A 14,061-nucleotide genomic window follows, 5' to 3' on the forward strand; every position below is an offset into this window, starting at 1 on the left:
GGGAACACACTTTGGTGCTCTTCCAAGTCTAACCCTACTAGCAATTTTCGCTTGGTATCTCCCCAAATGACTTCCCTTTCTCGATGTGTTTGTCCTCAATAAATGTTTTGACTGCTGTTCCCGCGCGTCCAAGGTTGTCTATCATTCACCTGACTACTTACCAGCCTTCCACTTCCTGGTATGATGATGGACCCAGGTTCCAGATCTGTCTAACTACGCTGTTCGTCGATATAAGTTCGAGAATCTGACGCAGATATGCCAAAACTCAAGCAATTGACGTGCCATGTCGAATGGACACCATCAAACACCCCATTTCGTGAATATGGCATCTGCTACGGAGACGGTGTTGTGGAAAGCTACATCGCCATTCCTGCTGGATCTACACCCTTCAGTATCAATCTGAGATCGGACGGGTTTATAGCCCCTGGTCTGGCGGCGTTTGTGTTCATAGATGGCGTCTACCAGTGCAATCGATACAGGGGCGATCTCCAAATCAGTGATAAAGTCAGGATGGATTGCTTGTCAGATACGGTCAACTTTCGAGTTCGTCAGAAGGAGGAACGCCTTCCAGACGGCGGCTGGATGGGGAGACCCTGGAGGTTTGAGCCGTTGAATATTGGTACCATTTCCCCAGAGGACAGAGACTTCTTGACAAATCTGACAACTACTTTTTCTAGACAACTCTGTAAACGATCCTACTTTGTCAAGCCATTTTCGGCATCTCGGAACTATCCATGTGCTAGTATTACGCTGCTTACCGGATACTGGGCTGCCAGACTACGCCGCCTCCGGTTTCGATTTGGAGTGTCCAACGTCCCCTGAGTCTGCAACAGCTATCATGAGCGATGATGAATGTATGTGCCCCCTTGGATCTGCGAGCCGTCTATCAAAGCTCATTGAAATGTAATACAAGCATTGTTTACCCGTCCCTTGCATGGTCAGACCAAAAGCAGAGATCAGACAATTATTCCGCCCTATGCTGGATTCGATGGGCCAGGTGACATCCCTTATTATAACTCCAGGCAGAGCAGACGATACGACCAATTTCGTCCCAATACGTCTTCCGCTCGTGACGTTAGATCAGAGTTCCGGAGAGGATCTGGCGGAATTTCCAGTGATGATTGGAACCAACCCAGACGTGACAGCGATTGGACGGACGTCCCTGTTCGCAAGAAGAGCTCGATCAATCGCTTGGAAAGAGATCAACGAACAGCAACTACCACGAGCTCTCATCTCTCCTGTCAGTCGGCATTGAGCAGACGGCTAGACACAAACTATGTTCCGGATATTGATCCTTTCGATTCTGCCAGCAATGCCCCTAATCGAGCGCGTATGGCCCAGTCTCGAATCTCATATGCCCCCAGTGGAACACCAATAGTGGTAAACATTAACCCCATGCTATCCCCCGAGCAGCGAGTCACTACAAGCAGGGGTCCTGGTTTGCCAGATGAAAGAAGAACAACAACAGGTGACGCCGGCCATGGACATATCGGCTCAAACAGGGACAAAGGTTATCAAGAATATAATCTTAGGCGCCGCTATGATGACTCCGAAAAGGACCGAGAATATCAATATGGCCGTAAGGAAGGAAGACGCAATATGAAGCATGGAAATGTCCATCCTGCCTCGACCCCTGGAGGCTTCCATTCTAGAGACCATCAGCAGCATGATGGTCGTGATTCTGAGTGGGATAATCATGGAGACACGGACCAAGGCGTTGACAACAACTCACCCTCCACCGGCTGGAAACCTAATGGTGAAAGCGGTTTCCTGACTGAAGATAAGGATGAGTGGGGTGCCAGCAGTCCTCAAATGACGCAGTCCGATGATCAGCAATGGGAACAGGATGCTGATCCTCTGAATAACAACAAAACAGAAGCGGATAATGAATGGGTTCAAGCTGACACCAATGCCAGTTCCTCCAATAACGAGAGTTTGTTAAAGGAAAAGTCATGGCAACCCGACGCTGGCAATGTCAACGAGGGATATGATTGGGATACCAGCGAGAACCCTAATCAAGACACCATACCCGAGAAACAATCGCATGTGGATGAGCATAGTACCACTATTGGCAATGGTACCTGGACAAGGACCGTTCAGAGTTCAAGCTCCGGGATTGATGACCAAGATCCCTTATACAGAAACACAGCTGACAACAAGGATAGCCATGGTGCAGAGCCTGGAAGAATTAAAGTGCAGATCCCGTGCGGCGAAGCTGCGCGGATGCTGCGAGAAAGGCCTGTATTGTGGCAGGGCAATAATCCATTAACCGAGAATGCAGCTCCTTCGCCAGCGTCGCGACCTCAACAGCTAACCCCTGGTCAGAATTCAATGGTGCTTGTATCTCCACTGGCCACAGGAAGTGACGGGAACGAACCAGCTCTCTATACCGTTCCCCTATCTGTTGCGCGGTCCGGTTTATTGTCACACCAAGTTCAACTAGGCAGCGCGGCAGAGTACGTACACAAAGTTGGACAGCCGACATATATTGACACCCTGGAATCACCGTACGCGAAGTTTACCTTCAACTACCGAATTCAAGGTATCTATATACCTCAGTCTTGCTACTATGCCTAGAATAACGTGATTTTTAGGGGCTATCGAACAGCTGTTGGGAATCAAAATTGAACGCAACTTAGACGAAGAACGCAGAAAATTAGAGAGTGTTTCAAAAGAGGAACTCATAGCTCACATTTTGCGCACCGAGGTAGTCCAAAACAGCTGATATGGATGGTGTGTGATAAATGCTAATGTCTTTCATAGGGATTATCTGGCGGAAATCACAATATCCCTAGCAACTACTAAGGAGGGCTATATTCCCAGTAGCAAGAGACCTCAAACGGTCCAATCCCATCACAACGGGAGGCCCTCGTTCTCCGAATATACCTCACAGGGCTGTGAACACGGCTGGGAATAGTGGTAGCCATTTGGAAACAGGGAATGGTGGAAGATGACGGGAGTATGGATAAGTCAGCAACGACAGCGATCCTTTGTAATGAGTGCAGGACATGGGAGTGGATACACGAGCAATGTACAAGAGGCCTTGACGCATGGTGCAGCCTAGTCAAGGTTCCTGGGGGACGGAGCAACCAGATGGGAGAACGCATGGAGGCGAAACCAAATCATATGGTCCTCCGTCCAACAGTTATGCAAACGTGGTCTCCCAGCAATGGTTGTCAGATTACTATAGATAAAATCATAAAATACAGTAATAGCATCCTTCCTATTAGCCTTGCCTCACTTCCTATTGCAAACCCCACTAACATGTAGTCTGAACGGTCTGAGCAGTTTGAGCACTCCATTCACGCACCTGCTGGTCTGGCCAGTACATATCTTCCTGGACAAAGCTATCCACATCGCTCATATCCTCCGCCTCATCTTCAATATAGTAGGAGTCGTGTGAGGCTATATCACCAGGATCACAATTGCTGAACAAGGCTTCAGCACCTCCACTTGGAACAGTAAGGCGATGTTATAACGATGTTATAACCACTGTAGTTCCTATAGCTCTTTGCTGGGCAAAGGTCTCTCCTGAGGATCATCGGTCCGTAAAGTCAAGATGTCGCCAGAACAGGCCTGCTTTTGCGTGTTATAGTCAAAGAGCATAATATAGTTGATTAACTCTGTCAGATTGCTGGGCAATTGCGGGGTCGTAGTAAGGGCGATATATGTCAGGCGATAGTATGGACGCAGCCAAAAAGAAAAAAGTTGTATATCCATACTCTTACCATCTTCTGACGCATCCAGAAACTTCAATGCGAAAAGGGCCTTCGACAAATATGCATGAGCACTTGGAGATAATGTCGTTAGATTTTCCGGGATTTCAGTGGATTTGTCAGTAAAGATAACATTTCTCCATCCATCAATTTTCTCCTGAGGTCAGAATATTCATGATCTACTCCAAAATCAATCTTCCTTAGGAATGGTACCCATAAAGTAGGGATAAATATGCGCCACTTCGACACGCTGTCCGACATGTGTTAAAACACATTCCTGGTTATATGTTCTAGACACTAAATGATCTGTATTAGTAGATTAAAAGCAATATGAGTTCCGACCGCGGAATATATTCTCTGGAGGAAGTTGACATAATAGACCCAGGAGCATCTATTGGAGCGAGATCTCGAGAATCGTCGGGATCTCGTAATAAGGCCACACGTTGGTGCGTAGGGGAAACGGGGATGGGATTAGCACTCGCCTGCTTCTTCCTGGCCGTCCTCTTCAGTTCCTGGTCTGTTGGTTCCCTGATTCATGTATAATTAGCTCCCGTATCGGATTTTGGGTAGGGAGAAATATACTTCTTTTAGGAACACGATCTGTGGGTATATCTAAATGACCTCGAAACTCGACTATTCATCTCCGCAAGTGAGACAATTTGTGATAGTGAATCCAGATCCGACAACAACCACAATGCAGCCCACATAGCGGGGGTTTACCATGAAGTCCTCTCTAGAAGTTATACGAGAGAGTTGAGTTTGTGGATGAGCGCTTGACGGCCAAGATCGCTGAATTCCTCGTCCGAAGCCATGGTAAGAATGGACTGAGAACTAGCAAGGGAAGATTAAAAGATCGAAAGATTTCTCACAGTTATTCTTGAGTCACGGCCTTGAAATGGCGACTTGTTTAATAATGGTCTTGATGGGATCTGTTCTGCAAGGACAACGTGAAGTGAAGAAGCTTGAATAGCTGAGATACAGCAGGCCATAACCGCTATGTAGCATGTGACCATCCTAAATTATTCTTGCTCAAGAGGCATAATATTATTGATTCTCTAATCCTTTGTAAATCGTTAGAGATCCCGGCAGACTAGCTAGGAGTTCTCCTTTTTGGTCAACTGACAGAAAGCCATCATAAATTATCGAGCATAATAGCTAATAGAGTGAAAGCAGTACTAGATCAGATTACGCATACCTAGGTAGATTCATTGGCATTTTAATTATTACTAGCGCTGTACAAAAAGTGAATGCATCCCATTCAATGGATATGCTTGCATAGCCATGGCAAAGAAGAAAGCCCCGGAACCAACTTCTATCATCCAAGATCTCCCTACAGTTATTGAACAGGAAAAGAATAATCCTAAAGGGGTTTGCAGTCGCAGTTTATATTCTAAGAACGTAACTTTTTACATGGTGACCATAACTAGTAATAGCTGATATTTATCTTCATTTTATTCTCTACAATCATCCGGACGTAATTAGCCAGCAAGTTACCAAGAATATCCCGGGCATGAAGAGAGGCCCACTTCTAATTGTAAATAATGGTGTCCTTGCTGAATTAAATATGTTGCCTACATCTAGAGAAAGAATGTTACAGTAAGCTTTCTCAAGAAAGCCAGAAATAAATCCATATTGTGTCCAGAAATAGATGCCACCGAATCACTTAGAATAATAGATCTTGAAATATCAAATACATTTAATATGCGAGAGCGACCTTCAGCGGTTTGGGTGAAGCTATGCTCTGATGCTCACCGCCGCCTTAAGCTGCGTTCCGTAGAGCGAAGTGTACTGTCTATCCTGGAATTCGTGTTCGAATGATCAACAATGGTATGATACTATGTCCCCCTTCTTTATGATACATCGTGAGTAGCATGAGACCAAATCATTTGGTACTGATACTTCTGTGATTATCTTGGGCGTAAGCGTAAGTGTACAGTCCCCAAGACCAAGTAACCGAATCTCAAACTGGGTACAAATAGTACAAATAACAAGAGTACCCATACAGAAAACCATAATATTTCCCCTGGGTATAAAATTAAAGGAATTTACCCCTCGAAAAGCGAGAGGTATAGTCCGATGACTTATTAATTATTTCTCTGCGTTTCGCGGAACTTATAGTCCCTGGACCAGCGATGTCTTTCTCTCTATCAAATGGACGAGCACTTGGATCGTCTTGCTCTTTAGCCGGATTAGACGTCTCCTGGTGTTCTTTATACAGAGCCTTGCGCTGCGACTTGTCCTGTATGATTATCAGTACATAAACTGTATATATATCCATATTTGATGACTCACACTATATGATTGCAGACGCTTTTCCATGAGTTTATCAGATGCAGATTTGTTGCCGCTGGGCTCCCTCGGGGCACCGGGTGCGGGTTGCTGGATGCCCATGACCTCGTTCTCCAAACGCTTCCTCTTTTGTTCCGGCGTTTCTGTCCATAGACTACTCGACTTGCCAGACGAGGGTGCGCCTCCAGCACTTCTACCCGTGTTGAACTTGCGATTACGTAGTTTCGTCGGGTCCACGCGCGAAGTCCAGTCCCCTTGGTCTGGTGGTGCGAGCATCCAGTCATCGCGTTGATTTTGAATGGAGACTGGAGGAGAAGCCTGTTGTTCAATTGCACGATTCTTGGCTGCTTCATCATTATCACGGCTAGGACCAGCACGTCCAGACTCAGTGCCGCCAGGTGGCGGCAGGCTTGGTCCTATGTCATCACTATCATCGCTGCTTTCACTGTCATTTCCATCTTCACTAGCAGACTTGTCCGCAGGCGGAGGAGGCAGTGATGGCCCAATTGTTCTCGGTCGCTTCCCAGCATCCTCTGTAGTCGTGATAGAATTGCGGTCGCTCAGATCGTGTGCTTCGTATTTGCGTTTTGCGTTCTTCCCAGCGCCGGTCGAGGCGTTGGCCGAGTTCATGATGACCGCCGCTACCTAAACTTGGCTTTCGAGATGAGTACCAGGGCGCGCCACTAGTGTTCAAGGACAACGACAAAAGTTGAATGCTGGCCGCGCTTCGCATAGAAATGGCCTCGGAACTGCGATATGCGGCGGGCTCAAGTACTGTATGTATTTAGAGACCCTCTCCTGCTAGCCGCATTTAATAGTGAAAAAAGTGGTAGTGGCAGCGGTGGGGAGCTTGCTGAGCTTCCCCGTCCGCATCACCGTTAGCTAAAGAAGGGAGACCGACAGCCTTAGCCGCTTTATCTCGAGCTACATTATTAGTCCCAGGCCGCACTAGAACGTGCAGTCTCGGGAAAGCTTTATGCTCTAGATTGAATGATTGATGGAAATTGAAGTCGCTTTCGACAGAAGTTACCAGGAAATTAAGTGACCACACTCCCTTGATTCTATCGCGAAAGCCTAGGAGTACGCTAGGACATAAACATTTATCAGATACTCGTTATTCTATGAGCCATGAGGAGATAGAAGTGAAGAGAACAAAGAGAACAGCGGAAAAGGCAAAAGCCAGACTGAATAAAAGGAAACCCCGCCAGTATGCCAGACCCATCACATGACTCATGAAAACTGCCAATGCCATAAACATCTTTTTGGCCTGATGTATCTTTTCATCGATGCAAAAAAAAAAGTCACAAGTATGTAACCGGGTCCTTAAATGAAACTTTTGGGAATAGAGGAACGACCAAATACAACGAATTTCCGCCTGAAGGACGGCCACAGAGGCTACCATGCTCCTGCAAGAGATGACCCCTTCATGTCGCTAAGCTGAGGAATCACAAATTACCGGGTGGCCATAGCCTTGGTCATCAGTCTCTTGAGGGCCAGCTCCTTCTTCTTCAGGTCCTCGGGGGTGGAGTCCTCAATCTCGAGCTGAGCCATGGCATCGCTCAGAGCGGATTCGATCTTGTCCTTGTTGCCACGCTTGAGCTTCAGAGACATGGTGGGGTCGGAGACCATCTCCTCAACACGGGAGATGTAAGACTCGAGCTGCTGGCGGGCCTCGAATCTCTTGCTGAAAGCCTCATCGCTCGTCTTGAACTTGGCAGCATCTACATATACTGTTAGGATACATTCCGTAAAAACAAGGGTATCGGATGCCTGGACTTACCGTTGATCATGTTCTCAATCTCGGAGCTCGACAGCTTGCCGACCGCGTTCGAGATAGTGATGTTGGCAGTGCGTCCGGAGGACTTCTCGGTAGCGGTAACCTTAAGGATACCGTTGACGTCGACCTCGAAGACAACCTCGAGAGCGGCCTCACCAGCCTTCATAGGAGGAATGGGGGCCAGAGTGAACTCTCCAAGGGAGGTGTTGTCAGCGCAGTTGGTACGCTCACCCTGGTAAACGGGGAACTGCACGGTCTGCTGGTTGTCGACAACAGTGGTGAAAGTGCGCTTCTTGATGGTAGGAACGGTCTGACCGCGGGGAACAACGGGGGCGAAGATGTTACCCTCCATAGCGACACCCAGAGAGAGAGGAACGACATCAAGGAGCAGGAGGTCCGCAGTGTCAGCAGAAGTAGCCTTGCCAGACAGAATACCGGCCTGGACGGCAGCACCGTAGGCGACGGCCTCGTCGGGGTTGATGCTCTGTGCAACACCGTTAGCACCTTATTCGCAGAACTAGAGAACTAACGAGAGTATGTATATCTTACCTTCTCGAGCTTCTTGCCGTCGAAGAAGTCGCTGAGGAGCTTCTGAATGCGAGGAATACGGGTGGAACCACCGACCAGGACAATCTCGTCGACAGCGCTCTTGGCCAGACCAGAGTCCTTCAGCACCTGCTGGACGGGGTCCAGAGTGCCAGAGAAGGCCTTGGCGTTCAGATCCTCGAAACGAGCACGAGTGATCTGGGTGTTGAAGTCGTCACCGTCGAACAGCGAGTCGATCTCAACAGTGGTCTGAGTAGCGTTGGACAGGGTACGCTTAGCACGCTCACATGCGGTACGCAGACGACGCAGGGCACGGGCGTCACCAGAAAGGTCTGTTGTGTCTAAATTAGCATTTGGTTCTCTCAAGCTGGCCTTTGGATCGTTTGTGATGATTAAAAATAGATATGTAACGGAAGAAAAAACTGCAACTAGCACAGCGATAGTCCTTACCCTTTCCTGTCTTGCGCTGGAACTCCTTCTTGAAGTGCTCAAGGAGGTTGGTGTCGAAGTCCTGACCACCCAGGTGGGTGTCACCGGCAGTGGCCTTAACAGTGAAGACACCACCCTGGATGTTGAGCAGGGAAACATCGAAGGTACCACCACCAAGATCGTAGATCAGAACGTTGCGCTCCTTGTCGGACTTACCAGAGCCCAGACCGTAAGCGATGGCGGCAGCAGTAGGCTCGTTAATGATACGGAGAACGTTCAGGCCAGCGATGGCACCGGCATCCTTGGTGGCCTGACGCTGGTTGTCGTTGAAGTAGGCAGGGACAGTGATGACAGCCTTGGAGACCTTCTTTCCGAGCTTGGTCTCGGCAACTTCTTTCATCTAAATCAAAGTCAGTACGGCCACGCCTCATATCGATTCTGCGGGTAAGATCTCACCTTCATGAGGACCATGGAGGAGATCTCCTGCGGGGAGAAAGTCTTGGTCTCGCCCAGATATTCGACCTCAACGAAGGGGTTGCCGCCCTGGTCGACAACCTTGAAGGGCCAGGACTCGATGTCCTTCTTGACGACGGGGTCATCGAATCTTCGTCCGATAAGACGCCTGGAGGGCCCGTTAGGACATCCTACACATGATACAGGAAACCCCACATCATTCAACTTACTTGATATCGAAGATAGTGTTCTTCGGGTTCATAGCAGCCTGGTTCTTGGCGGCCTCACCGATCAAACGCTCCTTGTCGGTGAAAGAGACGAACGAAGGGGTGGTGTAGCTACCCTGCTCGTTCGCAACTGCGCACAGAAAAAAAAATTCGTCAGAGCCGAAAACTCGAGTATCGGGTGTTTTATGCATTGAGAGACTTACTGATTTCGACATTGGTACCCTCATAGTTGGCAACACAGGAGTAGGTGGTACCTGTAGAGAGCAAGAGTTAGTGTGTTGCCATACGCGAGTTGGTCCAGTGAAGATTGCAAGTCTTACCAAGGTCGATGCCAATGGCACCCTCGTAAACTTCGTCAGACATCTTTATAGTATGGTGCACAAAGGCAGATATCCAAGTACTATGAAACGGTACTTTGGAAAAGGAGGGGGAAAGGGGGAGAGAAAAAAAGGCTGATAAGGAGCTGGTTGAGGCGGAAGTTGGATCAACTTTATAGGGAGAAAAGTATGCCCACTCTAGAAATTTTTTTTTTTCGGCTCCGGGCGAGGACTCGGGTGCAAAAAGATGCAAGCCCACGGTTCCTTGGGGAAGTGTTGGTCTTAGCTAAGCAGCTTAACCGACAATCTATTGGCACACATCCAGCAACCCGGAGCGCTAGCTTTTGGCTTTCAGCTTTGGTGAAAAATAGCGAGTCTGAGTGGATCAGATGAACCCCGCTCAGGCAAATCTTCCAGATCTTCACCCTACTGGGACTATGGTAGAATTACTGCTTTGCAGATGGCGAAGGCCTCGGAATTTAAGATTAATTGGTTGAATGGACCGGTATGCGGGATATCTCTATCATTTATTGAATCAAAAACAGAAAAGAACAAAACGAAGAGGCCACTCGGCCGAGCCGTTGTGTGAAATCTGTTCTCGATGGCAATAATATCAAACAAGGCAATCTCAACTCATAACAAAATACGCTAAACCAGTTTGAAGCCGTGTGTCAAAATGTCAACCCTAGCATCTATACAGCATGCACGATACAACTGAGGCCTCCCGAAAGAAGAGATCGACCAGGGCACCTGAATCTCGTATTGAAGGATCTGGCTGGAGGATTCCAACCAAGACGTCCACTTCACATCATCAAGTAGCCCAAAAGCACGCTCTTGTCCCATTTCACTGTCGCAGTAGATGGAAAAATATCGTCAACCGCTCGTATTCTATGTCAGTACCTGGTGGCCCATTTCTTGAAACGGTTCTAGAAGGGCCGGCAACGACTTCCAGGTCAACTCGAGTAACACCCCTGTTGAGGCGTACTTCATAGACAGGAGCGCTAGAACCAGGAGGCCGGGTGTGCACTGGCAAAGGAATCTTCTGGCTACCAACAGATGCCACAAGTTTAATCTGTCGTTGAGGTGTCTCTTCCACGGTCGTAGGACGTATCAAGAGGTAATTATGAGTCGAAGGAAGATTTATCGTTATCGATTGTTGTAACCCGACGGCGGAAGGGGGTATGTCCAGTTTGAGAGCTTTGCGAAGCTCTAGGCTCGGGTGAGTAAATACAGAGACATTTGTGAGAAGAGCATTTGCGAGACCTAGGATAGTCAGCCAAAGGAGCCGCAGCCAATCCAGTTGATAACTTACTTCGATCTCGTCCTTCCCAGATGCTATCGAATGATACATTCTGTGGTACCTTAAGATACGCAGGTTGGTCAACAGGAATAGATGGGCTGCCAGTCACATTGGGCGGGGCAAGATCCGGAGGCGACAGCACTGTTGACTGAGAGGCCAGCGGTATCGTGGTTCCGGCCGCGGGTCGCATGGACTCTTGACTGTCTTCACGAGACTGGACGGCAGCCAGGTTGGGTGAGGCGACTGCTTGTCCCTCGCTTTTGACAGCTGTCGTGGTAGAGCGTGCAGGAGAAGGCGCAGAGCTGCTCCCTCTACGCTCGGGTGGAATCTGGAACCTAGCACCTAGCTTTGGACTGCCATTTCTCCTCAGATTCCTGGTCGATGGTGTCGAGCGAGCATCGATATCTTGCCCATTTGACCCAGCACGGACGAGTTCTTGCTGTCTCTTCAGTGCTTCGCTGTCTACAGTCACTCCAGGTTGAGTCCTCTCATCTTTTGGTGTGCCATCCGATTTCTGACCAGGGAGCCTCAACGTCAGCCTCTGCGACGACGAAGACGACGACGGTTCCGGTGTTTTTGTGGTGGCCATCCTTAGCCTGAGACGAGGAGTGCTGCCATCAGTGCCTTCTTGTATACCGTCGGGCACGACTCTTTTGGCTTCGGCAACGCGTTTTTTGAAGTAATCCTGAGTTTATTAGACCAAACTGTAGCACAGTCCCACGTAGTTATAAGCCCTACCTCGAGTATACCGGCGTAGTTGAAGATTTCGCTGCCGTCTTCATTGAAGTCCCGCGCATTGCGCCATATATATTCCATTTCCTCTTCGAACGATAACCATGTGGGGAAGGCGGTTGTCCTTGGACCAGTCTTCCTGCCATCCGTACCGCGGGCCTGCCTTTGTATAGTTCTCAACGAGACAGGATGTTGGATGATCTCATAATAATCTTTGTAGAGGTTGCGGTCAGGTTTATTGACAAAGGGGAGTCCTACTTCGGTGCCTCTGTGAGTTTGTTAGGGGCCGTCAATCAAGCATGTAGAAAGGAACCTTGACGGGTGGCAGCTAACTTACTCCGAATCTTTTAGATTGATCAATTCTGAGATGATCTTATCTTGCGCAGTCTGAAGACTGTCGCCTTCGAAGTTCGTCTGCTGTTTGTCGTCCTTGCCAAAGGCAGCAGAGCTGGAGCGCTGTTTTGATTTCTGCTGCTCATCCGGAGATTCCTTAGGACTGGCATCGGGCTCTGCTGCCTCTTCATCTCCAGGCGCTTCATCAGGCAACGGGGTAGGGAAAGCGACATATTTCGGGTCCTTGTACGCGGGATTTATCTTTGGCATATTGTTGGAGAGTATTTTGCGTATCCTCTCGGCATCAGCAAACACCTGAGAGGACTTTTGGTTGTAAACCTTCGCATTGCTAATCATGCGCTTGAGATCGCTTTCCAGGGCGGTAATTGTGGGATATTCATGGCGCTTCAATTTTTCCTTTTCACGGTGTTAATACAATGAGTGTCATGGAACGAGGAAATGGTGTGAAGAGCATCCATCGAAGGTACTATCTCTGTATCCAAGCGGCGTCATGATATTGTAATTACGACTTGTGCTCGCGAGGTCCAGGGAGAGCTCCCAGTCTTGGGCTTGCCGAGAAAAAATAACTCCACCTACCTCTACTGTATCTATGGCGATTGGGAGTACAATAGTTCGGTAATAATCTGGGTTTTCTTTCTAATAACCATTAAACGACCATTCAAGCATCCTGAGGATGTCAACCAAGGAACCACGACGTACTTTATCGGGTAGATGAAGGAAGCTGGTGGTAATTTGACGTCCACTATGCACACGAGAAAGTTCCTTCATTAGTACCAGAGAAGGCCAGGAAAGGAAGGTCGACGGAAGCGACGAGGAGACATACTTTTTATCTGTGGACTGTTTTATATGGGCAAGCAATTTCAGGCCAGCTTCTGTGGTGGTTTGCGGGGTCTCGACGTCAGCGGTAGAATCGTCCTGGCGAGATGGATGCCATTGTCAGCGTCGATGACGGCCTCGACTGGAAAAAGATCAAAAGCAAGGCATGATTAGGAACCACCGAGGAGAGTGCCCGTTGAAGACTGCGAGGTCTGCACTTCACGCGTTGCCATCTGGCATTGCACCGCCGTTCTGATGCAGGTCATCACAAGAAGTGCCAGACGGCGGAACCTCTTGACCTATTCTCGTCCCAGACCGGGGCAAACTAGCAAGTCGCAACCAGCGGCAGCCACAGCATATTATTGTCGGAGTGATTCCGTCGCGGTCAAGTCAAAGCCCCCAGTTAAGCAAAGGCGTCGCTTTGGGAGAAAGAGGGAGAACAATTAATGTACTTACGGAGACTTTCCTCCGCTTTTGCCCATGAACAGACGACTCCGGAGAAGCCACGGGCGCAGCGCGTCGTTTGGAGCTCATGGTCCTGCCAGCTTCCAAACGAAAGATCGCAACGCGCTCGCGACTCACGAATCTCAGAGACAAGGTCTACTCGGTACTTATGAAAGGACGGGGCGATCAGTAACACGTGGGAACGGGGGATCAGGAATTAAAGGGCGCAAGGAAACCGGGATTGGACCCGGTAGAGAACAGCTTTAGTATATACCATCAAGAATAATAATAATAGCTGCTAATGTTCTCTGCTTCGTCGCGGGTTCAACCTCTGCAGGCTCAGGTTCGCGACTTGGCCCGCGGGTTCCCAACTCCGTGTGGCGCGGCCGGTGGCTTAAACGAGTAAGTATCCGTAGGAACTGCGCCATACTATTTTTCTATCCCCTATCCCTGATGTAATTACTAATTTAATTTAGTCTAAAGCTATTTAAATATTATTTATATTACTATAGCTAATTATTTTTTCTCTTATATTAATTTATTTAATTATTTAAATAATTACTATATAATAATAAAATAATAAATTAAAGAATTTTTAATAGTAAATTCTTATTATAATAAATTAAATAGTATATTTAATTTAAAACTAAGTTTATATTTT

The 14,061-nt window shown here is 48.1% G+C and overlaps 6 protein-coding genes across 6 annotated transcripts; 1 reads left to right on the top strand and 5 right to left on the bottom strand.

The window, feature by feature from the left end:
- Positions 1 to 255: 255 nt before the first annotated feature.
- On the top strand, positions 256 to 2,725 carry C8Q69DRAFT_443636 (hypothetical protein; the record flags this gene model as incomplete). The annotated part of the gene is made up of 4 exons (XM_028628934.1): positions 256 to 619; positions 678 to 854; positions 914 to 2,542; positions 2,595 to 2,725. 4 exons carry the CDS (start codon positions 256 to 258, stop codon positions 2,723 to 2,725), a joined length of 2,301 nt encoding a protein of 766 aa, XP_028486890.1.
- A 478-nt stretch (positions 2,726 to 3,203) lies between these two features.
- Positions 3,204 to 4,143, bottom strand: C8Q69DRAFT_462928 (hypothetical protein). Its single transcript, XM_028630342.1, has one exon. The coding sequence runs from the start codon at positions 3,718 to 3,720 to the stop codon at positions 3,502 to 3,504; it is 219 nt and encodes a 72-aa protein (XP_028486891.1). The 5' UTR covers positions 3,721 to 4,143; the 3' UTR covers positions 3,204 to 3,501.
- On the bottom strand, positions 3,993 to 4,773 carry C8Q69DRAFT_462931 (hypothetical protein). The gene is made up of 5 exons (XM_028630343.1): positions 4,586 to 4,773; positions 4,437 to 4,505; positions 4,299 to 4,349; positions 4,199 to 4,244; positions 3,993 to 4,013 (listed from the first exon to the last, which is right to left on the bottom strand). Exons 1-3 carry the CDS (start codon positions 4,727 to 4,729, stop codon positions 4,329 to 4,331), a joined length of 234 nt encoding a protein of 77 aa, XP_028486892.1. The 5' UTR covers positions 4,730 to 4,773; the 3' UTR covers positions 3,993 to 4,013; positions 4,199 to 4,244; positions 4,299 to 4,328.
- Positions 4,774 to 5,330: 557 nt separating this feature from the next.
- C8Q69DRAFT_462935 (hypothetical protein) lies at positions 5,331 to 7,034 on the bottom strand. The gene is made up of 2 exons (XM_028630344.1): positions 6,009 to 7,034; positions 5,331 to 5,955 (listed from the first exon to the last, which is right to left on the bottom strand). The coding sequence occupies exons 1-2, from the start codon at positions 6,633 to 6,635 to the stop codon at positions 5,752 to 5,754; spliced, it is 831 nt and encodes a 276-aa protein (XP_028486893.1). The 5' UTR covers positions 6,636 to 7,034; the 3' UTR covers positions 5,331 to 5,751.
- Positions 7,035 to 9,985, bottom strand: C8Q69DRAFT_462936 (heat shock protein SSB). The gene is made up of 8 exons (XM_028630345.1): positions 9,758 to 9,985; positions 9,641 to 9,691; positions 9,441 to 9,567; positions 9,214 to 9,379; positions 8,779 to 9,157; positions 8,332 to 8,660; positions 7,786 to 8,266; positions 7,035 to 7,726 (listed from the first exon to the last, which is right to left on the bottom strand). Exons 1-8 carry the CDS (start codon positions 9,798 to 9,800, stop codon positions 7,458 to 7,460), a joined length of 1,845 nt encoding a protein of 614 aa, XP_028486894.1. The 5' UTR covers positions 9,801 to 9,985; the 3' UTR covers positions 7,035 to 7,457.
- Positions 9,986 to 10,106: 121 nt separating this feature from the next.
- On the bottom strand, positions 10,107 to 13,845 carry C8Q69DRAFT_462946 (Bromodomain-containing protein). Its single transcript, XM_028630346.1, has 8 exons — positions 13,413 to 13,845; positions 12,964 to 13,055; positions 12,840 to 12,882; positions 12,717 to 12,776; positions 12,124 to 12,536; positions 11,793 to 12,054; positions 11,067 to 11,739; positions 10,107 to 11,017 (listed from the first exon to the last, which is right to left on the bottom strand). The coding sequence occupies exons 1-8, from the start codon at positions 13,488 to 13,490 to the stop codon at positions 10,599 to 10,601; spliced, it is 2,040 nt and encodes a 679-aa protein (XP_028486895.1). The 5' UTR covers positions 13,491 to 13,845; the 3' UTR covers positions 10,107 to 10,598.
- Between the last annotated feature and the right edge of the window lie 216 nt (positions 13,846 to 14,061).

This window comes from Paecilomyces variotii (genome assembly GCF_004022145.1).
Source record: "Paecilomyces variotii strain CBS 101075 chromosome Unknown C8Q69scaffold_3, whole genome shotgun sequence".
NCBI classification, from domain to species: domain Eukaryota; kingdom Fungi; phylum Ascomycota; class Eurotiomycetes; order Eurotiales; family Thermoascaceae; genus Paecilomyces; species Paecilomyces variotii.

What these genes read in the sequence shown, in the direction of transcription:
- C8Q69DRAFT_462936 (XM_028630345.1), bottom strand. Translation starts at nt 9,800, where the DNA reads ATGTCTGACGAAGTTTACGAGGGTGCCATTGGCATCGACCTTG. An exon ending in CCTCCATGGTCCTCATGAAG is followed by an intron (nt 9,158 to 9,213) that starts GTGAGATCTTAC and finishes ACTTTGATTTAG; the next exon opens with ATGAAAGAAGTTGCCGAGAC. An exon ending in CCAGCGCAAGACAGGAAAGG is followed by an intron (nt 8,661 to 8,778) that starts GTAAGGACTATC and finishes TAGACACAACAG; the next exon opens with ACCTTTCTGGTGACGCCCGT.
- C8Q69DRAFT_462946 (XM_028630346.1), bottom strand. Translation starts at nt 13,490, where the DNA reads ATGAGCTCCAAACGACGCGCTGCGCCCGTGGCTTCTCCGGAGTCGTCT. An exon ending in AAAAGCGGAGGAAAGTCTCC is followed by an intron (nt 13,056 to 13,412) that starts GTAAGTACATTA and finishes CCATCTCGCCAG; the next exon opens with GACGATTCTACCGCTGACGT. An exon ending in TCGCCATAGATACAGTAGAG is followed by an intron (nt 12,537 to 12,716) that starts GTAGGTGGAGTT and finishes CACCGTGAAAAG; the next exon opens with GAAAAATTGAAGCGCCATGA.
- C8Q69DRAFT_462928 (XM_028630342.1), bottom strand. Translation starts at nt 3,720, where the DNA reads ATGGATATACAACTTTTTTCTTTTTGGCTGCGTCCATACTATCGCCTG.
- C8Q69DRAFT_462931 (XM_028630343.1), bottom strand. Translation starts at nt 4,729, where the DNA reads ATGGTCACATGCTACATAGCGGTTATGGCCTGCTGTATCTCAGCTATT. An exon ending in GCCGTGACTCAAGAATAACT is followed by an intron (nt 4,506 to 4,585) that starts GTGAGAAATCTT and finishes CGAGGAATTCAG; the next exon opens with CGATCTTGGCCGTCAAGCGC. An exon ending in CTTCTAGAGAGGACTTCATG is followed by an intron (nt 4,350 to 4,436) that starts GTAAACCCCCGC and finishes GGAGATGAATAG; the next exon opens with TCGAGTTTCGAGGTCATTTA.
- C8Q69DRAFT_462935 (XM_028630344.1), bottom strand. Translation starts at nt 6,635, where the DNA reads ATGAACTCGGCCAACGCCTCGACCGGCGCTGGGAAGAACGCAAAACGC. An exon ending in AGCGTCTGCAATCATATAGT is followed by an intron (nt 5,956 to 6,008) that starts GTGAGTCATCAA and finishes ATAATCATACAG; the next exon opens with GACAAGTCGCAGCGCAAGGC.